This window comes from Heptranchias perlo, chromosome 14, assembly GCF_035084215.1.
Source record: "Heptranchias perlo isolate sHepPer1 chromosome 14, sHepPer1.hap1, whole genome shotgun sequence".
NCBI classification, from domain to species: domain Eukaryota; kingdom Metazoa; phylum Chordata; class Chondrichthyes; order Hexanchiformes; family Hexanchidae; genus Heptranchias; species Heptranchias perlo.
This window is the reverse complement of record NC_090338.1, coordinates 28,180,544-28,207,022: the sequence shown is the minus strand read 5'-3', so window position 1 is coordinate 28,207,022 and position 26,479 is coordinate 28,180,544. Positions and strand designations below refer to the sequence as shown.

The 26,479-nt window shown below is 40.0% G+C and overlaps 1 protein-coding gene across 7 annotated transcripts in view; it reads right to left on the bottom strand.

The window, feature by feature from the left end:
* The window catches only part of rapgef6 (Rap guanine nucleotide exchange factor (GEF) 6), a 342,757-nt gene that overhangs the window by 148,846 nt on the left and 167,432 nt on the right, over positions 1–26,479 (bottom strand). For 6 of the 7 annotated variants that reach the window (XM_067996162.1, XM_067996163.1, XM_067996168.1 and 3 more), the window contains one exon: positions 19,271–19,441. The exons of the other annotated variant lie outside the window; for it this stretch is intronic. In XM_067996162.1, coding sequence (XP_067852263.1) covers positions 19,271–19,441 — 171 coding nt within the window. The remainder of the gene's footprint in view (positions 1–19,270; positions 19,442–26,479) is intronic. 7 annotated transcript variants of the gene reach the window in all.

Below are 26,479 nucleotides of genomic sequence, written 5' to 3'. Positions count from 1 at the left end.
AAAAGTTGAGATGTAATGGTGAATCTATGTAAAATCTTGGTAAGACTACAGTTGGAATACAAGGTTCAGTTTTGAGCTATAGGAAGAATGTTGAGGCAATAGAAAGGATACAAAGCAGATTCACTAAGATGCTGCTTGGTATGAGGAAATATAAATGCGAAGAAAGGCTTGAAAAATTGGGTTTGTTTTTGTTAGAGCAGAGGAAATAATGGGGGTGATTTGATAGAGTGTTTAACATTATCAAGGAATTGGACAGAGTAGATAGAAACAAACTATTTTCTGAGGAGACTAGAACTAGGCTATATAATAAGATTAAATATAAGAGATTTAGGACAGAGCAGGAGGAATTTTACACAAAGGGTTGTGAGACTCTCGAATGTTAGTGATTGCAGCATAGACCATGTCGACATTTAGGAATAGGTTAGATAGGTGGTTAAAGGAAAGGGGGATGGAGGGATATGGGAACAGGATGAACAGGGCACATGAAATTAAGACTACTGCTCATGTACAGGATAACCAACATGGAGTGGTTGAGCCCAATGGCATGTATCTGTGCTATAATTTCTATGTAATTCTATCTAAGTTGTGCACTATTTTATTTAAAGTTCAAATGACACATTTTATGACATCACACCTTTCTAAAGGTTAAAAAGACTGGCAAGCACTTTTTCATGACAGCAGGGCTTCTTTAATAAATTTCAGTAATCTTCTGTAGATTCTTAATTATGGTGTAGTAAAAATTTCTCCTATTGGCTAATTCTTAAAATAGTTTCCACCAAAATGGTGGAATATTTGAAATTATAGCACACCTGACCTACCTATGCATAAAGTTTCATTATTTTGAATGCACTTACGTTACTAGCCCTTTTTTCTGTCCAACTTTTTGAAGCACTTTATGGGCTCACTTTTGAAATGGTGGCAGGTTGACAGCAGGGGGGGGGGGGGGGGGCGGTGAAAGTGCACGTGGCACACCCGAATAAAAAAAACGGACCTTTTCCGACATGATCGCGATGTAATTGATGGTGATTAAAGTTGTTTTCGGGTTGCGCGGCCGCAGCCAGCCTGATTGACGCGGGGGGGGGGGGGAAAGAGATCGAAGAGGGACATCAGAGGATGGAGAGGGGGGCGGTCGGGTGGGGGGGGGGGGGGGGGGGATATCGGAGAGGGACATCAGAGGGGGGGAAAGGGGGACATCGGGGGCTGAGAGGGACTTCGGAGAGTGAGATATGGGGGGGAAGAGGGGGACATTGGACATCGGAGCAGGGTGGAAAGGTAGGTTTATTTCGTTTTTTTAATTCTGTGCAATGGTTTTTTATTTAACTTATTTTGTTTATTTTTGCCTGATCCGGCCCTTCATGTCTAGCTTCACCAGACGTGAATCGGAAGCAGTGGGAAAGCCGCCCAGGTAAGTTCAAAATCGATTTAACTATCGACTACATCAGAAATGAAGTACCTTAAGTACCTCAATGAGGTACATTTGGTTTTTTAACTATCATCCCACCAGCTTTAATTGCCGGCGGGACTTCCACATTCGTGAGGCACGCGCGCACAAACACGTCGATGGGGAACCCGGAAGTCGGCAGGTTGGAGCCGGCTTTCTCACCTGCTCGGGATTTCCCCGATTTTCGCAGCCCCCCCCGCCCCCAATGCACCCACAATTTCCTTTGAAAATCGGGGCCCATGAGTTTGCTCAGTGCAAATGGAACACAAAGTTCTCCAAACGTACTTTTACTCTCCAAGCGAAGCAAGACAAGCAGTTCCCCACCTCTGACTGCATTGCTAAGTGCAAAAGAGTCAATATGGCTCTCTGAATGCACCATCAAGTTAAGGACACCAGTTTTACTGAAGTAAAAGCAGGGAGCTGGTCCCACATTTGTACTTGTCTCTGCACTGCACAGCTGCGGGCCAACATGCCTAAAGAAATTTGACTCCTAACGCAGCACACTCTCTCGAAACAGTGCAAAAGTACAAGTGCAAAAATAAAAGCGCCTCAATAGTGTCGGCTGCAAATCTCATAAATGTAGAACAGCTTTTCTTCACTTGCAGTAATCCTGATAGCACAGACCCACCATCATTAGCCTCACAGCTAGCTTTTCCTGTATCAACTATGACATTTAAAACTCAACTTATTCAGGTTTCTAATATGCTGAGCTAATAAATAAATAGAAAAGGAAACTGTTTATAGGCTCAACACAAGCAACAACTAAAAAGATGTGGGTAGAGAGAGGGATGCACAGTACATGAGTAACACATACATCTCAAGAAAATTATTTTTAAAAACACAATAAGGATTAAATAACTCCAAAAAGAATGGAAAATGCAGAAAGCGTTGCTATTTTAATACAATATTGCAATAATCTTAATTTGGGGGAGGGGTGAATGCATTTTTGCTCCACCTCATGGTACTTACCACATTTTTTTTGGTGGGTCACACTCCACAGATACTAAGCAAATTCTAATGTTTTCATAATAAAATAAACTTAGCTATTAAGTTCAGGCACGCTGTATTAAGAGGCAAGTCAGGAAACTTCGGAAGGAAAGCAATGATCCACACACAAGCCTGGTGATTCAGCTGGCCTGAAACAATCAGGGGCAAAGTCTGACCCAGAAACGACAACAGCCAGCAGCGAGACTCAGGAGCTTGTACGAAGTTCAAATGTGCTGAGTCTATCTGCGGCATGTAAAACAAACGAAACATCTAATTCCCTGCAGATGATGGTGGGGTAGGATCAGGAAACAGTAAGGCGGCTAACATGGCTGATTGTTCATAGCTTCAGTTCACAAACAGTTTTAACAGCAAGGGGCTATAGGTCAGTTTACAGATTTCTGATGGATTCCAGCTCTTCTTACAACTAATACAACTCTATTACAGGAAACCAGAAAGGATGCATATGGATATGAATACAAGCCTAGCCTAAGGCTGCTCACAACTGACAGGGTCACGACTACTGGCCTCCCTTCAGCTTTGCTAACTAGATTGTAGTAATTAGTCCAACTCTAAGCTGACAGTGACATTCTATTACTCAAATATACAAGTAGAATTACAGCTCTCACAGGTAACCTGGCATATCACAGACACAGCATACATAAGACATAAAATTCAAAAAGTAACTTCTCTGCAAAAGAGAACATTCAGACTGGTAAACAAACAATTGTGCTTACTTTGGAGGACCACGGCTGCAAGCAGTTGGCATAGCAACGTACAAGGAAAGCCATTTCCTGAATTAAGAAAGAAAGTTTCCTTTTGTAAACAGAAAGAAGAGAAAAAAATAGATTTTCGAACAGGGAAAGCTCAAAGTCACTTCAGGAAACGTAAGCCCATTGCTGTTGAGGTAGCTGAATATCCCAGGCTGACTTTATAAACCTGCCAGTCCAGGGATACTGCAGAACACCACTGGAGGATGCGCAAGCTACTACAGTGTTTCTCAGTATGCTTGTGCAGCAGCAAAATGTCACAATTAATCCAACCCCAGTTTTCCAGCGAGAACTTCTACATTCCGTATTGCAAATGAAATGCTGAGGAGCTGCAGCTAGGATAAAATCACATGACACAGAACCATTTCCTACTGACTATCTTTGCTTGTTTCCTCAGCAGGTCCCTTAGGAAAAGTAGCTATTGATTGGATGCTCCACAGCGAGATGAAATATCTAATAACAGAGAAGGGAAAAAAAGGGTGGGAGGAGAATACTGCTATAGCATGACATCATCTCCAAGAGACCTCATTGGAAACTGCAGCAGATCAATCAGCTCAGCTATCTGAAGCTGCAGACACAATGGTTATCTGAATCGATCATGTAAATATAAACCACAAAAAACATATACAGCATAAGAGTCTTCAAAAAAGCCAAAATCCCTGCTCACATCACATTAGCAGCCTTGCTAATTAGTGAGCAGAAAACACAAGCAAATTAAATCTGTGTTTTTAAAAAAAAACTATTTATGAGAATATACTGCCAAACAGAACAGGAGACAGTGGATGATTTACAGTGGCAGTGGCAATCAAATACTGCCTTACAAAATTATCTTTCCATCCAAAGCTGCTATTATCTGACATAAGAGACAGTTAAACATTTAGCATTGTACTATGTCAAAAAAAATCTAAAATGTAGATCCCAGATAGGAAAGACTCCATCCAGTCTTTATGTGGATAAATACATCCTTTTAAACTCAGTTAGCAGTAAAAATGCATAGTGCAAAAAGATCAGACTCAAACAGTAAAATTATGAAAACTATCAATGTACTAACCACGCAGATTCCCTCAACATAAGCAATACTGTCACATGCTTCCTTTAGATTCAAGCATCTAAACACAGTACTGTATAATTAATATGGTTAACATTTTACAGATCAGCATTAACATTTCACTGGGATTTTTTTTCTAATAAATTTTGCTGAGTAGTTTGTTCTTCCTTTCTCCTGGTTTCACACTGTGTTAATAACTAGGTAAAAATGTATGCTGCAAGAAAATTAATGTCTATGTATATTTTTTGTAGAGAGCCCCATTCAGCTTCACAATTAGCTAATTATACAATATATAAGGGAGGGCAATATCTATCGGGAGACTGGCTCCTTTTATCTCCATGTTTGCCAGCAGCATTGAAATTCTGTCATGCTATGCTAAATATGAATATATATATATTATATATCTCCTTCTCAATTATTATACATAAAACATTGTGCAAATCTGTCCATTAAAGAATTTTTGTCTGATTGCCTGGTTTCAGATACCATATTTACACAAGCTCAAAAGTGGGAACTAAATTTTATTTCCTGTCAGTTGTCCTCAAGTGGGATGACATCATCCCTTTCCTCTACTCACCAATCAAACTCCAGCAAATGCAGTCCTCTGGAGTATTTACCCAGGAGATTGTGTATGCTGTACTGCTTCCTAAGCCTATACTGTATCACAAAATGAGAGCCGAACATTGGACTAATATTTCACCTCTTATCAAGCCTGACATTTTTTTTAAACAAATGGATTTTATTCACTCAAGTAAAACGCAGAATACATATCACAATTGTAATCAACCCTGCCTTCACTTCAAACCCCCCATTCCAATATATTCTGTATAACTCTTGCACCATTTATACTACAGACTCTGCGTTTCTATTTAACCCCTTCACGTAAATTGAAATATTTATCTGTAAACAAAATGACACCTGGGTAGACACAGGCTAATGGACAGGAGGCTGTTCCAAGGCAGTGAACACAATTGTGGTGAATTCAGAAAATATCACAAATCATAACAGTACACCTTTAAACACTTCATCTGAACCCACGGATTACAAAACTGCTTTAGACTTTCTCCTAATTATAATAAAACAGAATTTTCATTCCTAGGCGCTACAAATCACAACGATTTTCTGGGAGCAAGTCAGTAGGTATGTGTTACAAACACTGTAATGTAAGAAAACACACTTGTTTTGTGCACAGGTGTCAGCCGTGGCTCAGTGGTAGCACTCTCGCCTCTGAGTCAGAGGGTTGTGGGTTCAAGTCCCACTCCAGAGACTTGCGCACAAAAATCAAGGCTGACTCTCCAATGCAGCACTGAGGAGTGCTGCACTGTTGGAGGCATCGTCTTTTGAATGAGACGTTAAACCAAGGCTCCATCTGCCCTCTCAGGTGGAAGTAAAAGATCCTGTGCCACTGTTTCAAAGAAGAGCAGAGGGGTACCATGGTCCATATTTAACCCTCAACCAACATCACTAAAAAAGGTTATCTGGTCACTATCTATTTGTGGAATACCGTATTTCCTACAATAGTGACTACACTTCAAAAGTACTTCATTGACTGTAAAGCACTTTGGGATATCCTGAGGTCGTGAAAAGCTCTTATAAATGCAAGTTTAACAGTTTTTTTTAAAAACAGAGATTACTCTTATTCCACATATATTATGTATTTTAACTCATTCCTTGGGCCTGTGAAACATTCACAGGACACAACATATTCACTCTAATTACCTATCTTGAGAAAGTATGCAAGAAAACTTTGCTTTGTCCATTATGACAGAAGGTGATGCTGTCAATTAGAATTTTATATCAATTTTTTTTTTAATAGACTAATGAGGTCTGACATAAGTTGTTCCATAGTATTTAGCTAGCTTCTCCAATTTATTTGTGAGGATATGAACCCCTCCAGTTCTTGTGCTCTCCCTCCAATTTTACTTCTCTTTGACAAAGTATGTAACCTACGGTTGGTGCCTCCGGTCAAGATCATTGGTGAGGTTGGTGACATACTACAAATGGTGCACTGCAGTAATGTCCCTCAGCATTGCTGTATTGCACCTTGGTGATCTAATGCTCTATGCTACCAAGTCACTTTAACTTATGTTACTGATTACAGTTTTTGGTGAAATTTAAATGGCAAAGGATGATATCATCTGAATCCTTTCATCTGTTACTTCCTTGTCATAACGTTTCTAAATGTTAAACAAGAAAAACACAGCAAATAACCTGCAATATATCCTGAAAATATAATTTCCTGGTCAACGATTTCTCAATATTTTGGAAAACTTTCAGTCAGGAATGATATTACACATTCAAAACACAATACAGTTGGCATCATATTCTGACAGCTGATGTGGACACAAAATTAGAACCAAGGACAGTGGCAATTACTGGTTAAAAGAATCACCCTAATTGTCAGTATCAAAACAAGTAAACAAATCTGTTCCAATAGGCTGTAATGTTTTTTCCATTTTAGGGAATTGTAAAATTCCATTTGAAGAAATCAAAGACGTTACATATTTAGATGTAAAAACTGGAGATTTATGTCCTTAGTTTCAGTTTTGAAATAGCTAGACATAAAATAGAAGTTGTCTTTCCTTACCAAATTTCAAAATAAAGGTCAGGAAATCTGAACTGTGTGGACGAACAGAGAATCACATCTCCCTGGTATTTCACCACATCTGCATGGTCTACCAAAACACAAACTTGTCTTTCATCAAGAGGTTAATGGTTAAGCCTGTGCATGCTAAATCATATACAGCATGTACAAGGATGCAGATGTCAGATCACAGGAGGCTCAGTCTTCTTACGGATAGTGCCTTTTTGCTTTGAATACAAGACAAAAGTTGGAGAAAAAGCCTGAACCACAACATATGCAACCTAACATCGATTCCCTTTAATGCATCCCGCAGAACCTAGAAAGTTCCCTGAAAAGCCAGGGAGAGATCTTTTCAATATGAATAACAAGATTCCAGATTAAAGCCACCCCTCCTAAAACATGACTCAACGGTCAGTATTTTTTTTTCACCGCATTGCTATCCAACATGAGGCAAACACTTGATCAGAGGACTTGCCATTTCCAAAGCACCCAGCAGTCTCAAAAGAAATTCCAGGTGCAGAGATGAGTATTCACATCCAGATTCCTTCCAGGACATATCATGCCCAACCAACAACTGGCCTCCAGCCCTCTCTATCTGCAGACTGCCAACAGACCCAACACAAACCTTCTCTACAGTGTATGAGGTGGGTCTGGATAGTGTCAATGCTGGTCACTTGGATAAGGAGGTTTCTGTCTGCATGGGTTGATATCTGTGCATGGTAGAAAAACCTCCAAGCTGTTATGGCATAGATTTTGTTTCATTTGATGGAATCTTCATGGCAAGGCAAACAAAACATCCTGAACAAAAATGATTCTCTTAAGTAGATTTCACTATACACTGGAAACAACACATAACTAGGAGTGATTTCAAGGCTGTGATCTAATCACAGGGTGGAAGTGATGATCCTAATCCATGTCTGCTCTGCTCTCTCAGTTTAGGGAACCATCTGAACTCAATTCAATGCTGTGGTGTACTCACTGTTTGATGCCCATTTTACTTCATGTAACCAAATCTAATCATCTACTGTTGGATATAAGCTAATTATAAAAAAACATATTATTCAAACAATAAGGAAAAGCAAAGTGTGGATCCCCCTCATTGGCTGAATGGTTAACCACTGAGTGTGGCGTGGTGCTGCGGTATACATAGGTTACCTAAGACGGTTATCTCAGGTGTGATTCCTGGTGTGCGTTGAGTCAGCTGATTTCAGCCACTACAGCAGTGGGGGGGGGGTGCTACAATTAGCCACAGTTCTTCTGTGGTTGGGGGGTGAAAAACAAAATCAGCCAGGGCTCCGGCTCCTAATCAATGTGCACTGTCAGGTGCTAGAAAATGCACGAGTAGCTTAGCTGTGATGCCATCGCAGTTGAAAAGCCAGGCAACATTCATCACTTGAGCTTATGCATGAAAGATAGCCACTCAGGTTACTGGGGGCAGGGGAGAGAGGAGCGGGAGTGGGGGGGGCGCCCTCTGGCAATAATGGAACATAATTCTGCATATCTTTAAGATGAGCAAGAGAACTGGCATGATGGAAGAATAGAAAAGCAAATTATCATGAAAATCGCCCCAACTCAAATACCACAATAGCTTTCGGTAAGCAAGCGAACAAGATTAAAACTGTACTCTGCATCTACCTTGTACCAGGACTCAATAATACTTTTCTTATATCTGTAACACTGCAGGAAGAATCTCATGCTAGAATCATAGAAAGGTTACAGAACGGAAGGAGGCCATTCGGCCCATCGAGTCTGTGCCGGCTTTATGCAAGAACAATCCAGCTAGTCCCACTCCCCCGCCCTATCCCCGTAGCCCTGCAATTTTTTTCCTTTCAAGTAGTTATCCAGTTCCCTTTTGAAAGCCATGATTGAATTTGCCTCCACCACCCACTCTAGCAATGCATTCCAGATCCTAACCATTCACTGTGTTAAAAAGTTTTTCCTCATGTCACCTTTGGTTCTTTTGCCAATCACCTTAAATCTACGCCCTCTGGTTCTTGACCCTTCTGCTGATGGGAACAGTTTCTCTCTATCTACTCGGTCTAATTTGTGACATAACCTTGTATTAAACATTATGAAGAAATGAATACCTACAACGGCAGTTCTTCCAGCAATTAAAAATTAAAATTCAGTGGCGATTTATGAATTACTGTGCCAAAGTAATTTTTTTTTAAAAGAAGTTTGAGAATCAAAAGAATAGCCAAATATTGCAGCAACTATCAGTGACATTCCTTTACTTCAATGATGCACAGACAAGGAATTTTGCAGAAATGCTGCATTCAGTTTGGGGAGGAGCTAGATTTTACAACAAAGAGTTCTGAGATAAGAGCCAAAGGAAATAATTATGCATTTGTTGAAAAAATGCAATGATTTTCCACAATATTTTGCATATTCACTTGAGGATATACATTTAAGGCAACATTTAAAGTGGGCTGAAATTTGAAAATAGATCTGGGAAATAAAATGCAAATTTGGAACTTCTTGATAGTTGGCCCATTGACATAAGCACAATGAGACAATGCTCTGCACAATGCAAGATTAAGGATAAAAATAAATTCATGCACGGCGATTATCACAGAAAAGCAGAGTCAATGATGCGATCATTTCACTGTTTGAGAAAGAATACACTAATTTTTTTTTGGTTTTATTTTAGAAGTATTCAAAAATAACTGCGATATAAATAATTTACTCCTGTAAAAGGCCGCTTGTAAAAACATGTCGATATTGTTCTTTGAAGCAATGTGCCTGAAATGGGCATTGGAAAAGCATATGTAATTGTACCCCTCTAAATTGACTGAAACCACTGCTAAATTTTCATTCCCAGGGGTATGTACTTCTGTTTGCAAATTTTTTTTGGCAACTTTCATACCACCAACACCCAAAAACTCCTGCTTATCACTTTTCATTATGTAGAATCACAGCAGGCTGCGTTCTCATATTTGTAAAATTCAGGAAGTCCTGTCTGAAAGTGTACTCCACCCATTCCCTGGCTCTTTCAGCATAGAAGAGGGGGAACTTTATTCCACAGAGCTCCAGCCTGCTTCCCTACAGGCAAACTATTATTTAGCCTTCAGGGCCAGTGGCTGTAGTCTTTAGTATTCTCCTTCACTAAGTGCTCACCAACATATCATGAACAGGTCCGATTATAAACATCAGTGAGATCTGCAGCACAGCGTATAATGAGAATATGATATTTCCCTGAAGAGGGAGCAGAGTTGTCATCACAACCAAGATGATGTAATCTCCTAAAATAGAATCAGCAACTCAGGAATAATAAAGAGGAGACAAACTGAAAATCACAGCTACCTCTGCAGCTGCAGTAGCAAGTCATTCCACCGATTTCCTTTTAAATTTATTAAAGGGGGAGGATGAACTTCTATGCTTACTGAAGTGGGGGGTGTCAGTGTTAAGAAATGAAACACATTTCCAAATTGGGCCATTGTCTTCAACTTCCGCCACAAACTCCATCCCCCTCCCTGACCACTGTATCAGGTTAAAGACGACTATTCGTAACCTTGGTGTCCTATGAGAGCCTGGGCTGAGCTTCAAAGCTCATATTCTTTCCATCACAAAGTCCACCTAATTCCACTTCCATATCGCCCGTCACATCCCTGCCTCAGCCCATCTGTTGCTGAAACCCTCAACCATTACTTTGTCACCTACAGACCAGACAATTCGAATAGTCCCTGGCCAGCCCCGTGTTCATATCTCTTCGTTGCCTTGTCCCTTCTTATCTTTCATGCCTTCAGCCGTCTAGACCCCAAGTTCTGGAACTCCCTCCACTAACCTCTGCCTCTCCAGCTCTTTCTCTCCTCCTTTAAGAACCTCCTTAAAACCTACATCTTTGTCCAAGCTTATAGTCACCCCTCCTAATAATTCCTTCTTTCACTTGGTTTCAATTTTTGTGTGATTGTACTTCTGTGAAGCGCCTTGGGATGCTTTTACACGTTAAAGGTGCTATATGAATACAAGTTATTGTTGGGCAAGTTGTTGTCTGCATAAAGGGCTCCAAGGTTGTTCTGCTTTGCCAAAACAATGTGCCTCAACCTCACAAACAACTCACATTACACCAGAGAAAGGGACAAGGGGCTGGCTTCTAGGCCTATGTCAATGATATTCTGCAAGAAGGCAGAGATTGGCACAGGTTAACTTCAAGTCATTTCCTCTCTCCTTGTGTTTGATTGCTTGGACCTCTGGCTGAGTCTATCAATATTTGACTTTCATGGAAAGGATCTAAATTGGAAAGACTATCAATATAACAAAAGTAAGATCAAGATAGTGTTGACATTTTTCTATAAGATGCCACAAGACGTATTCAATACTCTTTCACATCACGTTAAAGCACACTAAAGACATCAAAGGGTAGATGATCATCACCGAACTGCCTTTCTCCTTCACTTTGACTCCAATATCGGACTTCTGAAATTGAACCACTAAGACCGAGTACTGAATCAAACACGATTTCAAAGCCCATTATTTTCTCTAATGAGAGCAGGTCGGTTGGTTAGTTGGCTTGGCAAACACGTCTTTTATTTGGTTGGTTGGCCTGCCAATAAAACAATGTCTCTTAGTTGGTTGGTCTGCCACTATGTGTCTTTTAGTTTTGTACCTTCGACTCAAAAGTTTTCTTGCCTCACTTAATTGGAAAAAAAATGTATATTTCTTTTAACATGAAACATACAATTTGGTTGACTCACAGTAACCTATCCTAAAAAGGAAATGCGTCATATACGGCTGGCAACCACAAGCCAGAAAGTTAAGTTGCACGTATTTGACTCAGGCAAGATGGTGCAAAACGAGTCTGACCTTAGCATCACGGATAAGCACAAAGGTAGCAGTGAAGTTTTCAGTCACACAAAATTGAGACGGTTTTATTATTTGATGTTCTCTCTTAAAAGGTTGTTTTTAATTTGCTAACATTGCAACAATTTGGTTTTAAAAAGAAGTCTGATCCTTGTCAGACAGCACAGGAAACTTCACACCGCAGACATGTTACCACTCTAAGCTACAGAGCAGAACACCACAAATTTTTTAAAAATCTAATAGTGACATGTGTCTGAAAAAGATAAGGCACAAGAGTAGATGTTGTTTTTGTTTCCGGTACCTTTACTGCCCCAGTTACACAATTACCCACAAAAATGTTAAATACAGCAAACTAAAAAATGAGATCTTGCGATCATTTCGAATGCAGTATGCTTTGGTCACGTGCAAATTACAGAACAATTTCTTGCTTCCTTTTTTTGGTTGGGGGGGGCGCAAAGTAAAAGAGGAAGAATTTTGGGTTCATCAAAGTGAAGGACAATTCGACGGTTATACATTTCCACTTTTATGCAGTGTACACTATATATATTTACCACTACTCTTCTGCCTATAGTCTGTGACTGACACTACAGTGAGAAATTCACACATTAATTAAACTGAAATGATAAGGCCTCAACAACTATTATTCTAAAATAATTGACTGCCAAGCTTTTTTTATATTCATTCTCGGAATATGGGCGCCACTAGCAAGGCCAGCATTTATTATCCACCCCTTGTTGCCCTTAAGGTGGTGGTGGTGGGCCTTCTTGAAACACTGCAGTCCTTATGGTGAAGGTGCTCTCACAATGCTGTTAGGTATGGAGTTCTAGGATTTTGACCCAGCAACAGTGAAGAAATGGCAATATATGTCCAAGTCAGGATGACCTTGTCCTTCAAGGTGGTGGAGGTCCCAGGTTTGAGAAATGCTTCCAAAGAAGCCTTGGCAACTTGCTGCAGTGCATCTTGTAGCTACTACGCACTGCAGCCACAGTACACCAGTGGTGGAGGGGATGGATGTTTGAGCTGGTAGATGATCAGGCTTGTGGATGAAGTGCCGATCGAGCAGACTGCTTTGTCTTGGATGGTGTTGAGCTTCTCGAGTGTTGTTGCACCCATCAAGGTAAGTGGAGAGTATTCCATCACACTCCGAACTTGTGCTTTGTAGGTGGTGGAGAGGCTTTGGGGTGTCAGGAGATGAGTCACTCATTGCAGAATACCCAGCCTCTGACCTGCTCTAGTAGCCACAACATTTATGTGGCTGGTCCAGTTGAGTTTCTGGTCAATAGTGACCCGCAGGATATTAATGATGCAGGATTCGGTGATGGTAATTTAATTGAATGTCAGGGAGAGGTGATTAGACTGTCTACTGTTTTAGATGGTCATTGCCTGGAATTTGTGAGGCACAATGTTACTTACCATTCATCAGCCCAAGTCACTGCCACATACTTATGAGCCCAGAAATTGCTGGAAAAATAATGGCGAATTAACCGCACTCACCATTATTAGTTCGTAAAAAATCCAGCAATTTGTGGCCTATAAGAGATATGCCATGAGTTCTAATTTTCCACAAACTGCTGGACGATTTGCGTCGTTAGCCTTGACAAAACAAACAATTGCAACCCCATCGTGAGCCTCTTCATTGAAATTAAATGAGTGTCATGAAATTACTGGATTTACGCGTTAATGGGAATTAATCTCGCCGCAGCCGTTTAAAACTGGTAATTCAGGTCATAAAGACCCTGTTAATGACGAGAATTATGGTCCTCATGACATTCAACCTTGTTGGCCCAGGAAGGGAACAATGAAGTTGTGGAGTCTCACTCCACTTGTTCCTATAGGTTTTTAAAACTTTTTATCTGTCTTGACAGTATTTTTGTGCCAATCTTGCCATCTACACACGTGTTAATATTGTCGACTTTGATATAGCTGCGCCATTATCATTTCGCATGCCCAGCATTTTGCAGTGCAAATATAGTGCAATCTGAAGGGTGAGGAAAAAAGGCCAATTGACATTGGCCGTAAGATGCGCCATTCCAGCAATTTTGGGCCCAATATATCTTATTCCTCTCATGTTCTGGGAGGACAAAACTATCTTTTCAACTACCCAGTGACGTTTATTCTTGATTGAAATAGACATCTGATACTATTTGAACTAAATAGTGGCACTTACCACTGGTGAATGTTTACTTGCTGGACATACAGAGTCTTGCTTATAGTACTTTTAACCCAACACCAATAGACATGAAAGGACAGGTATGTGGCTACAGTGTGCAGACATACGACATCATATAAGAACATAAGAAATAGGAGCAGGAGTAGACCATACAGCCCCTCGAGCCTGCTCCGCCATTCAATCAGATCATGGCTGATCTTCGACCTCAACTCCACTTTCCCGCCTGATCCCCATTTACCTTGATAGAGCATGATAATTCGAGTCACAAGATTTAGTTTATTTTTACTTCAATCTCCTGTGTGCGAACCTACATTAAAATCATTAACAACATCTGTCCATAATTTAGCTTTGACCTGAACTTTAAAGGGACTCTGATTTCATGAAAAAAGCGTGACTTAAACATTTTTCATTTGTTCACACATACAACAGAAATTGCATCCAAACAAGGCACCAGTGACATTAATTCATGGATCTTCTGGCTCTTTTCCCACCCTAAAAACAAAAGTTTGACAAATACTTTATAAAGTTGACAATTTTCCTTCACCATCGTCCTTGTAGTCAAATGGCATTGGCAGCAAACAGGAAAATAAATGCTGCTAGCCAGACAATTTTTAAAGCCATAGTGCCCAATAATTATAATGTATTATTTTTGTTTAAAGTGCACAGGCAAAGGCTAAGAAGTCTAGCTGTACAATTCAGGTGCAACTCTGGCAGTCTGACAGAGGGCAGCTACCGACAACATTAACAGGGATGTCTGAAGGATAGGAACCATGGATGCTGGGATTAACAATGAGGTGGGAAGAGAAAGGTTACCCAACATTACAGAAGTCACCTCAGAACAAAGTCAACAAAAAGACATGCAACCTAAAACATAAATCTATATTTTAAAAAAAATCAAGCCTTGTCTTATACATACAAATTGTTCTGAAGTAAATCCAACTCTGTCATGTCAAACCCAAATCATTTCATGGCATAAAACTAGCATAAAAGCTGAGAGGAAGCCCAGCTTTGAGGCTGAATGGCTTCAGTATGGCCAGTAAAAAAGCAGGGATATAATTGCTGAATATTCAGGTATAGTGCTGTTCTATGACCTAAATTGACACATTAGGCTGAATTGGTTTAATCTCACTTTGGTTAACAGCATATAATCACACAGTATGCCAGAAAACAATATATTTGGATTTTCAAAAGACCTTCGATAAGGTACCATTGTAGACCCATGACTAAGGTCAGAGCATTTGGAGTCAGGGGACGTGTAGCAGAATGGATAGCAAGTTGGCTACAAAACAAAAAAGAGTAGCGGTTAAAGGTAGCTACTCAAACTGGCAATGGTGGGAAGTGGTGTTCCACAGGGAACAATTTACATTAACGATTTACATTAACGATTTAGATTTGGGAATCGGAAGTACAATTTCAAAATTAGCGGACAACACCAAATTGGGGGGTGTAGTTAATACAAAGGAGGTATGCGTCAAAATGCAAGAGGTCATTAATAAACTTGCAGAATGGGCGTGTAATTGGCAAATGAATTTCAATATAGATAAGTGTGAGGTGGTGCATTTTGGTAGGAAGAATAAGGAGGCCACATATTGCTTGAAAAATAAGTCTGAATAGAATAGAAGAGCAAAGGGATCTAGGGGTACAAATACACAAATCACTAAAATTAGCGACGCAGGTTAATAAGGCCATAAAAAAGGCAAATCAAGCACTGGGGTTCATTTCTAGAGGGGAAGAATTGAAAAGCAGAGAAGTTATGTTAAACTTGTGTAGAATCTTGGTGAGACCACACTTGGAGTTCTGTGAACAGTTCTGGTATCCATACTATAGAAAGGATATAGAGGCAATGGAGAGGGTGCAAAAAGATTCACAAGGATGATACCAGAACTGAGAGAATATACCGATCAGGAAAGGCTGAACAGGCTGGGACTCTTTTCTCCAGAAAAGAGAAGACTGAGGGGTGATCGGATAGAGGTATTTAAGATAATGAAATGGTTTGATAGGGTAGACGTAGAGAAAATATTTCCACTTGTGGGGGGAGTCCAAAACTAGAGGTCATAAATATAAACCAGTTGCTGATAAATCCAATTGGGAATTCAGGTAAAACTTACTTACCCCAAGAGTGGTAAGAATGTGGAATGCGCTACCACAAGGAGTAGTTGAGGCAAATAGCATAGATTCATTTAAGGGGAAGCTAGATAAGCACATGAGGGAGAAAGAAATAGAAGGGTATGCTGATAGGGTTAGATGAAGTAGGGAGAGAAGAGGGTCATGTGGAGCATAAACGCCGGCATAGACTAGCTGGGCCGAATGGCCTGTTTCTGTGCTGCAGTTTCAATGTAATAAGTCCAATCATCTGTGCAGCTCAATATTTGCCCAAAACCAGGACTAAGAATGGAAAGGATGCAACACAAAATGAGAATTGGTAAATGCCACCTGAAAATGAAAACACGGGGAATTGATTTAACATTGAAGCTGCAAGAAAGTGCGTGCAGGGTCACCTTGACAACATGGACAGCTAGTACCACATATAGCTCTTAATGTCAGTAACTGTTTTAACTGCTGTTCTTCTTTGTGCCTGCAAAGCATACTGCAGTGCTCTCAATTAAAAGTGCAGGACCAAGAGCGATCTGGAGGCTCAATGTGCTGGTGCTCTGATTCACTGCCTACGCAAAATTGTACAATATGAAGGGCAGCATGCTCCATGGTATTTGTTTTCTCACTCTTCCGTTGAACCACTGGGATACTGGTTCATGGGCACAGACAGCCCTCCAGTACCTCACCCAATGTACATTCTTCACGTGGATGCCCAGTGACTGGAGGCAGGACATTCAACTGTGAGGATAATTGTAGCCAAACGTTAATCTGTCCATATGCAAACACAGTTCACTGGATACCAACCAAGAGCAAAAACGGTTGGCTGATTTTTTCACTCCCTAACCCAGGGATGTGGAGGCAGATTGCTGCAACCTCTCAGTTCTAGCAGCTGAAATCATCAACTCAGAAGAGTCAATGATTCAAATCTGAGACTTTTTCTAGTCTGTATGGCTCAACATCACACTCCAGGGCACTTCTTGCTCATTGGAGACTTTGGGGAGAGCAGATGGAAAGTAATATAGGAATGGATTGTTATAAACATGCTGGTAGACTATCCACAGCATTAATTGTTTCCATTTTTAGCACTGCACATACTATTTGCAATGTAAGACGTCCACTGAGGTTGCACTTATATAATATGTGCTTGGTTTAGCCTTCCACCAGAACTGTTATACCACTAGTGGTTTAGCTTTGTACAAACTAGCTGCATGTCGATTTAATATGCTTCTGTTAGAACTTTTTTTAAATTGAAGATTTTCTAACTGGTGTATAAACAGAAGTTAAGTAAGGACTAGCAGTTTCCAAAAAAAAACATTCCTTAAACCATGCTTGTTCCTATGTATACTTTGTTAACTGAACAGCTTCATTTCTCCCAGTCAATTCACTCTGGAACCTAGATGAAAAAAGTCAATTAATGAAATCTACTCAGCCTGGGTCAACATCAATCCATTGCATGTTGGTATGCAAAGAAAATCCCCTCCTCCTGTTGGCTGGGCAATACATAGTCTAATCCTGACAAGCCAACTTAAATCAGCAATATGGAGTGTGATTATTCAGTAGGGCTGGAGTTTAAACTTTTAATTCACAGCATTGTACACTTACATTCTGTGCTTTGGCACCACCACTATACCCAGAATGTATTACAGTTTATGATCAAAGCTATCCTTATGTGTCAGTCTTGGTTCAGTCGTGGCACTCCCGCCTCCGAGTCAGGTGCTCATGGGTTCAAGCCTCAAGCCAGAGACTTGGACACATAATGTAGACTGGCACTTCAGTGCAGTACTGTGGGAATACAACACTGTCAGAGGTGTCGTCTTTCAGATGAGATGTTAAACCAAGACCCATTCTGCCTTCTCAGGTGGACGTATAAGATCGCACGGCACTATTTGAAGAAGAGCAGGGGCCCTGGCCATCACTTATCCCTCAACTAATACCCAAAACAGAAGATCTGGTCAAATATTTCATTACTGTTCCTGAGACCTGGCTGTGTAAAAATTGGCTGTCACGTTTCCTACATTGCAACAGCGATTACAATTCAAAATTATTTAATTGGCTGTAAAGCGCTTTGGGGCATGCTCAGGTAGTGTAAAGCATGATATAAATTCAAGTTCTTTCTTCATTTTGAAAACAATACTCAAATTATTGCATTGTAATATGATTTTAAAAAATCATTTTCTTAAATTTAGCACAACTGTTAAGAAATGGATGGAGAATGCATTTCTGAAGTGTCAGCCTTGGCTCAACAGCAGTATTCACAACTCAGTCAGAAATTCATGGTTTCAAGCCCCACTCCAGGACTTGAGTGCATAATCTAGGCTGACACTTCAATGCAGTAGTCCCTCAGTACTGCACCATTGGAGGTGTTGTCTTTCAGATGAGACATTAAATTGAGGCACCATCTGCCAGCTCAGGTGGAAATAGAAGATCCCATCATATTATTCTAAGAAGAGCAAGGGAGCATTCCTGGTGTTCTGACTATCATTTATCCCTCTGCCATTTATTCCATTGCTATTTGTGGGACTTTGCTGAGCACAAGTTGGCTGCTGCGTTTACCTACAAAAGTGACTTCACTTCAAAAGTAAATCATTGGCTGTAAACACTTTGAGACGTCCTGAGGACGTAAAAGTTTTTTTTTCTATCTCTATAAGGTATATTACCATCTAATGCTCTGCCCTCCTCTGGTTTATAGTATCCCAGGCTTCTGCCATTATTTAATCTAGTGCCTACGTGCTCTGCAAAAGCTGCCCAGGACAACACGTCCTCTCTGTGGGGAGGTGCCTAGTGAAACCCAGACATATCCCCATTGACATGGGCCAAAACCAAGAACTCAGCAGACCAGAGAGCTTCAATCTGCATCCTCCCAGTCAGTAGTGCACGAACTCACTATCTGCCTCCTCCTTCTCTAATAACCACTCTGCTGGTTTTCCACAAGGAACTCACTAACATTTAACATACTTGTACAATCCACTCTTGTAACTTAGAATGAAATTGGAAAAACTAAGAGCCAATAGATGTACATAAATGTGAAGCTACAGAATTGTTGTTTAAAAGTGGAAAATCCCACTTAAATGATCAAATGATCTGTGAAATTAGTCATACTGCTGAAGTATCTTTTTGACTCACTGGATGTTTATCTTGATTGGCACAGAAGCTGATAATTTTTCAGTGTTTCACCACGTCTGCCTGGAAATTTACCCATTGAAATTTAACTGCACTTTCAGCGCAAACACACTGTTTAAACTGAACAATTATTTCACTAATTTACTTTGACTCAGCTACAATGTTCAGTCTAAAGTTGTAAACCGACTACAATTTTTAATGTTAATTTTTAAACTTATCTCAGGGTTGATAAAAAAAAACCCTAAAGAAATGGCTTTACCATGTGGTAAGTGCTGGTCTGCTGAGGTCGGTCAGTATGGTAGGAATCCACATTGTCTATGATGGTTTGCCGCTCTCCTTTCAGGTTGATCTTCCTGAAGCGTCGACGAGACTGCCGGTTGGTAACTTCCCTCTGCAGATTTTTCTCCTCGTTCTCGCTGACATTTTCAACCTGAAATATATGTTCAGGGTCCTGATTGAACATCCAGTTCTTCCATATCACAGAAAGTCTATGCAACCTTAAGAGACTCATGAGAAATGCATAAAAACATTTAACTATGCCTGTATGTATGAGGAGGGGGGCACTTGGTAGAATATAAACCGCACACAGGCACAGCGGCACTCTAACTGAGAAAAATTATGTTTCAATGAGCTGGAGGCCACAACTTCCTTCCTTCCAGGAAACTGTAAATAACAGTTTATCAATGCAAAAATCACTAGCTTATTTTGCCATGCACACAATGCGCTGATCATTGCCTCTTTTTACTCTTGCATGCTAATGTTTTGCCCAGTGTCATGCTTACAGGTAAACTACCTTTTCATACCTCATTTAGTTCTTCGTATTTGTACCACCATAACCTCAGTTTAAGATTTATTCAAGGGATACTTATTCAATAGGCATCATTTACCTTTTTGTTTAAAAAAGATATCTGCCACATTGGTCCTCCAGGGAAAAAAAAACTCACAGGCAGTGGAAAGGATAGCTTTTATTAGACTGACCATTTTAAGTGTTATTTCCCCCCTCTCCTTACTCTCAAGAGGTCTCTTCACACCAAGCACCACCCTGGGTTGAGAGGTAGATGGGCGATCTGCTCCCAAGTATTTGATGGTCTCATTCCATAAATATCTGCTACGAGCTGTACAAGAGTGGTTTGGACATGATTCACCCTGCGAATTTCTCTCCCTCCCTCCTCCCTCAGGGTAATGTATGACCTCAACTTTCAACATATTTCAAGTGCAAGCTTGCATCTTATCATTTTAAAGCACTGCTTATTGGAACTCCAATGTGCTACACAGCCGTTAGAAAGATCATGAAATCTAGCATACAAGTCACATCTTCATAGTATCATCGTATCAGAGTATCTTACAACGCAGGAGGCCATTCGGCCGATCATGCCTGTCCCGGCTCTTTGAAAGAGCTGTCCAATTAGTCCCATTCCCCTGCTTGTTGCCCATAGCCCTGTAAATGTTTTTCCTTCAAGTATTTATCCAATTCCCTTTTGAAAGTTATTATTGAATTTGCTTCCACCACCCTTTCAGGCAGTATATTCCACATCGTAACAACTCGTTGATAAAAAAAGTGCTTCCTCATGTCGCCTCTGGCTCTTTTGCCAATCACCTTACATCTGTGACCTCTGGTTACCGACCTTCCTGCGACTGGAAACAGTTTTTCCTTATTTACTCCATCAAACCCGTTCATGATTTTGAACCTCCATCAAAACTGAAAGTGGGGATATTGTCATTGACAATGGGGAAATGGCGGACATGTTGAACAATTACTTTGCGTCAGTATTTACAGTAGAAAAAGAGGACAGCATGCCGGAAATCCCAAGAAAACTAATATTGAATCGGGGACAGGGACTCGATAAAATTAACATAAGTAAAGCAACAGTAATGAAGAAAATAATAGCATTAAAGAGTGACAAATCCCCAGGACCAGATGGTTTCCATCCCAGGGTTTTAAAGGAAGTAGGTGAGCACATTGCGGATGCCCTAACTATAATCTTTCAAAGTTCTCTAGATTCAGGAACTGTCCCTCCAGATTGGAAAATTGCAAGTCACTCAGCTTTTTAAGAAGGGAGAGAGAGGGAAACCAGGGAATTATAGACCAGTTAGCCTAACATCTGTTGGGGGGAAAATGCTGGAGTCTATAATTAAGGATAGGGTGACTGAACACCTCGAGAATTTTCAGTTAATCAGAGAGAGCCAGCATGGATTTGTGAAAAGGTAGGTCGTGCCTGACAAAGCTGATTGAATTTTTTGAAGAGGTGACTAAAGTAGTGGACAGGGGAATGTCAATGGATGTTATTTATATGGACTTCCAGAAGGCATTTGATAAGGTCCCACATAAGAGACTGTTGGCTAAGATAGAAGCCCATGGAATCGAGGGAAAAGTACAGACTTGGTTAGGAAGTTGGCTGAGCGAAAGGCAACAGAGAGCAGGGATAAAGGGTAGATACTCACATTGGCAGGATGTGACTAGTGGAGTCCCGCAGGGATCTGTCTTGGAGCTTCAATTATTCACAATATTTATTAATGACTTAGATGAATGCATAGAAAGTCTCATATCTAAGTTTGCCGATGACACAAACATTGGTGGCATTGTAAGCAGTGTAGATGAAAACATAAAATTACAAAGCAATATTGATAGATTAGGTGAATGGACAAAACTGTGGCAAATGGAATTCAATATAGACAAATGTGAGGTCATCCACTTTGGATCAAAAAAGGATAGAACAGGGTACTTTCTAAATGGTAAAAAGTTAAAAACAGTGGATGTCCAAAAGGACTTAGGGGTACAGGTACATAGATCATTGAAGTGTCATGAACAGGTGCAGAAAATAATCAAGAAGGCTAATGGAATGCTGGCCTTTATATCTAGAGGACTAGAGTACAAGGGGGCAGAAGTTATGCTGCAACTGCACAAAACCCTGGTTCGACCGCACCTGGAGTACTGTGAGCAGTTCTGGGCACCGCACCTTCGGAAAGGACATATTGGCTTTGGAGGGAGTGCAGCATAGGTTTACTAGAATGACACCCGGACTTCAAGGGTTAAGTTACGAGGAGAGATTACACAAATTGGGGTGATATTCACTGGAGTTTCGAAGGTTAAGGGGTGATCTGATCGAAGTTTATAAGCTATTAAGGGGAACGGATAGTTTCTCTCTTTTCCTGTGGAAAAGAGAGAAACTATTTCCGCTGGTTGGGGATTTTAGGAGTAGGGGGCACAGTCTAAAAATTAGAGCCAGACCTTTCAGGAGCGAGATTAGAAAACATTTCTACACACAAAGGGTTGTAGAAATTTGGAACTCTCTTCCGCAAACGGCAATTGATACTAGCTCAATTGCTAAATTTAAATCTGAGATAGATAGCTTTTTGGCAACCAAAGGTATTAAGGGATATGGGCCAAAGGCAGGTATATGGAGTTAGATCACAGATCAGCCATGATCTTATCAAATGGCGGAGCAGGCACGAGGGGCTGAATGGCCTACTCCTGTTCCTATGTTCCTAAATCTCCCCTGAACATTCTCTGCTCTCCAGTCCCTCCACATAACTGAAGTCCCTCATCCCTGGTACCATTCTAGTAAACCTCTTCTGCACCCTCACCAAGGGCTTGACATCCTTCCCGAAGTGTGGTGCCCAGAATTGAATAAAATACTCCGGCAGAGGCCTAACAAATGTTTTATAAAGGTTTAGCATAACTTCCTTGCTTTTGTACTCTATGACTGTTAATAAAGCCCAGGGTCCCATCGGCTTTTTTTTTTAAAAACAGCCTTCTCAACTTGTCCTACCACTTTCAAAGATTTGTGTACATATACCCCCAGGTCTCTGTGTTCCTATACCCCCCTTTAAAATTGAACCATTTAATTTATATTGCCTCTCCTCATTCTTCATACCAAAATGTGTCACTTCACATTTCTCTGCATTAAATTTCGCCAGTCTGTCTACGTCCTCCTGAAGTCTGTTACTATCCTCCATGTTGTTTACTACGTTTGAGTTTCGTGTCATCTGCAAACTTTGAAGTTACACCCTGTATACCCAAGTCCAGATCATTAATATATATCCGCATATATCATGCAGATATATATTAATGGGTATAATATATACAGATAACGTATGTACATGTGACTTACAAGGTATTTGCCAACAAAGCTAACATAAAATAAATTACTTATCCACAGGTATGACCTATATGTTAGATTCAATAGTAGAATCATCTTTGTAAAAAGAAATTCAATTTTCATTGTAACTCCTTCACAAACAAAAGGAGCAAAACATCAATTTGATCATATTCTTCAGATAATGTCATAAACAGGTAAATGGTAGGGATTTGGTAGACAATTCTCAAATTACACAAACTTTTGGGAAATCCCTGTATCATGCAAGAATCGGAAATTTTAATAAACTTTTGTGAATCTCCCATGGCAATGCACATGGTGAATTGAAAAACATGTTTTATAATGATGGGAGCACTATATCTATATTACAGAATAAAAGAAATAATATGCAATGTGCTTTCACATAGTTTAATCACCTATGAACAAAATATTTTTCGAAAAGTATTTTTCTATTCTTTCGCTAACTATTTCCTTGTCTCGCACTCTAATTCTTCATCTGTCTTTCATTCTTTCTGTCTGCCCTTTTCTCTCTCTCTTTATGCCAGTAGCACACTTTTGTTGTATCTGCATCTCTCCATTAGTCTTTGACTCTTTCTCACCTCTTTCTACAAGTGTCTCCCTTCCTTGGTTTCCACTTCCTTTTTATATTTCCTATCTCTTTGTATCTCATGTTACTTTTTGATTTAGTCAAATGGTATAATTTATCTATTTGCTGAGTCTGAACTGGGCAAGGATCAGGACTTACAAATAGGAATTCCTGGCATACTCAATGAAAGACCAGCCTTGGCAAATTTTAAAATAAATTAGGAGTATTTAAATCAAGATTTTTTTGTGTGACTGACAACAAGACTGGCCATCGACGGTGTGGTATGACTTCCTGTTTGTAAGTCCCACCCTCTAACCAGTTTGAGCAGAAGATGGCCTGTGCAAGGAAATGTGGTTGCAGAGATTTCAAACGCAGAAAAGGTAACCCTACTGTTAAATTTAACAATTTATTGTTAATTATCTATTTTTTAAAAACGTTTGTTCGAAATTTTATTTTTAGCACACGATCCTGAAGTTATTCAGAGATCATGAGAGCAGCAGAAAGCACTTTCCAAAAATATTTAGAGAAAATATATTGGTTCCCTTCTTGAAAATTATTTATTGGTAGCTTTTTTGTTGAGTGCTGATTTTTCATTCAATTCCTCTTACTCATTGGTAGCTTGCATCCGGTTTAGTAAAATTTGAGGCAATTAATCATTCAGTTAAGTGATGTTTTTAAATATGACATCTGATTTCATTTTTAATGAATATGGTATCTGAGCTGATCAGCATTTCAAGTGCAATTGACAACAACTTGCACATCTAAAGGGCCTTTAACATAATAGGGGAGATAGGAGAGTGGTACATTTTTCAACTGTGACACTAGAATAGATATACACTCGGTGCAAGACTTTTAATTACATACATAGATTTTGGGCCATTGAACATCAAATGTGGCTGGTTTAAAACCTTTATTGTTTTAACTAACATTCTACACACAAACATATTTTCCTTAAAAATGTTCTCACATCCATCTTATCTTTACACTGTCCTCATATGATAGAAGTGAAGCCTGTAGTAGTGAGGGAAAACGTTGAGGGCAAAAGCACAAAAATTATTTAAGTGACTTGACCTCATGAGCGCTTCATTCATGTTCCACAAGGCCCGACTGCTCACATAACCAGTTTATACAATAAAAATGACACCAAATATTAGCATTTTCAGATATTTTAAAAATCATTTTATTAACTTTTCTATGTTGGGGGGGACATATAACTAATTTTCTTGGAATTATTGTTAGGTAAAGTCAGGTTCATATTTACAAATCATTGCTCAACTTGCGGTACCTCTATCACTGCTGCCCAATAACTGAGTCATCAGGAAGTTCAAGAAGGATGGTGCTTGCTTTTTTACTTTTATGCATAAAGAGGGAAGGGATATGTGTCTTGGTATCCCAGCCAAGAAACAGCAAAACTGATGAAATTCAACATTTTAATTTGTCATCTACTACTGTTAAGAATGTATATTATAGCAAGTAGTAGCAAGGACCACTGCTTTTCTTGATATATATTAATGATTGGACTTGGGTGTACAGGGCACAATTTCAAAATGTTTGCAGATGACACAAAACTTGAAAGTGCAGTGAACTGTGAGGAGGATAGTGATAGACTTCAAGAGGATATGGACAGGCTGGTGAAATGGGCGGACACGTGGCAGATGAAATTTAATGCAGAAAAATGCGAAGTGATACATTTCAATAGGAAGAACGTGGAGAGGCAATATAAACTAGATGGCACAATTCTGAAAGAGGTACAGGAAGAGAAATATCTGGGGGAATATGTGCACAAATCGTTGAAGGTGGCAGGGCAGGTAGAGAAAGCGGTTAAAAAAGCATACGGGATCCTGGGCTTTATAAATAGAGGCATAGAATACATAAGCAAGGAAGTCATGATGAACCTTTATAAAACACTGGTTTGACCACAACTGGAGTATTGTGTACAGTTCTGGGCACCACACTTCAGGCAAGATGTGAAGGCCTTAGAGAGGGTGCAGAAAAGATTTACGAGAACGATTCCAGGGATGAGGGACCTTAGTTACATGGATATACTGGAGAAGCTGGAGTTGTTCTCCTTGGAACGTAAAAGATTGAGAGGAGATTTGATAGAGGTATTTAAAATCATGAAGGGTCTAGACAGAATAGATAGAGAGAGACTGTTCCCACTGGCGGAAGGGTCAAGAACCAGAGGACATAGATTTATGGTGATTGGCAAAAGTACCAAACGTGACATTAGGAAAAACTTTTTTTACGCAGCGAGTGGTTATGATCTGGAATGCACTGCCAGAGGGGGCAGTGGAGGTAGATTCAATCGTGGCTTTCAAAAAGGAACTAGATCAGTACTTGAAAGGAAAAAATTTGCAGAACTACGGGGATAGGCGGGAGAGCGGGACTAGCTGGATTGCTCTTGCTTACAGCCGGCACGGTCTCGTTTGGCCGAATGGCCTCCATCCATGCTATAACCTTTCTATGATTCTATGTGGCCATCAGAGTAACAAGCAGTAATTAAACAAAGCCATCCCTTCGGTCTGAACGTCAGCAGAAGCACTTGATTGAATTACTGATGTGTAACCCACTGGCTGATGGATTATCTTCTAAATTATTTTTACAAAGCAGTATGCAGTCAGCCCCAAGTATGGCAGTACGGATATAAACTAGGAAAAAGCAACAAAAATGATGAGGAGATAAAATATGGAGATAACTGGAGATATGGATTATATATAACGAGCTCTAACACTGCAGTGTAGCATCACAAGTATTTTTTTTCCCTTCCCTGGCTGCAGAGTATCAA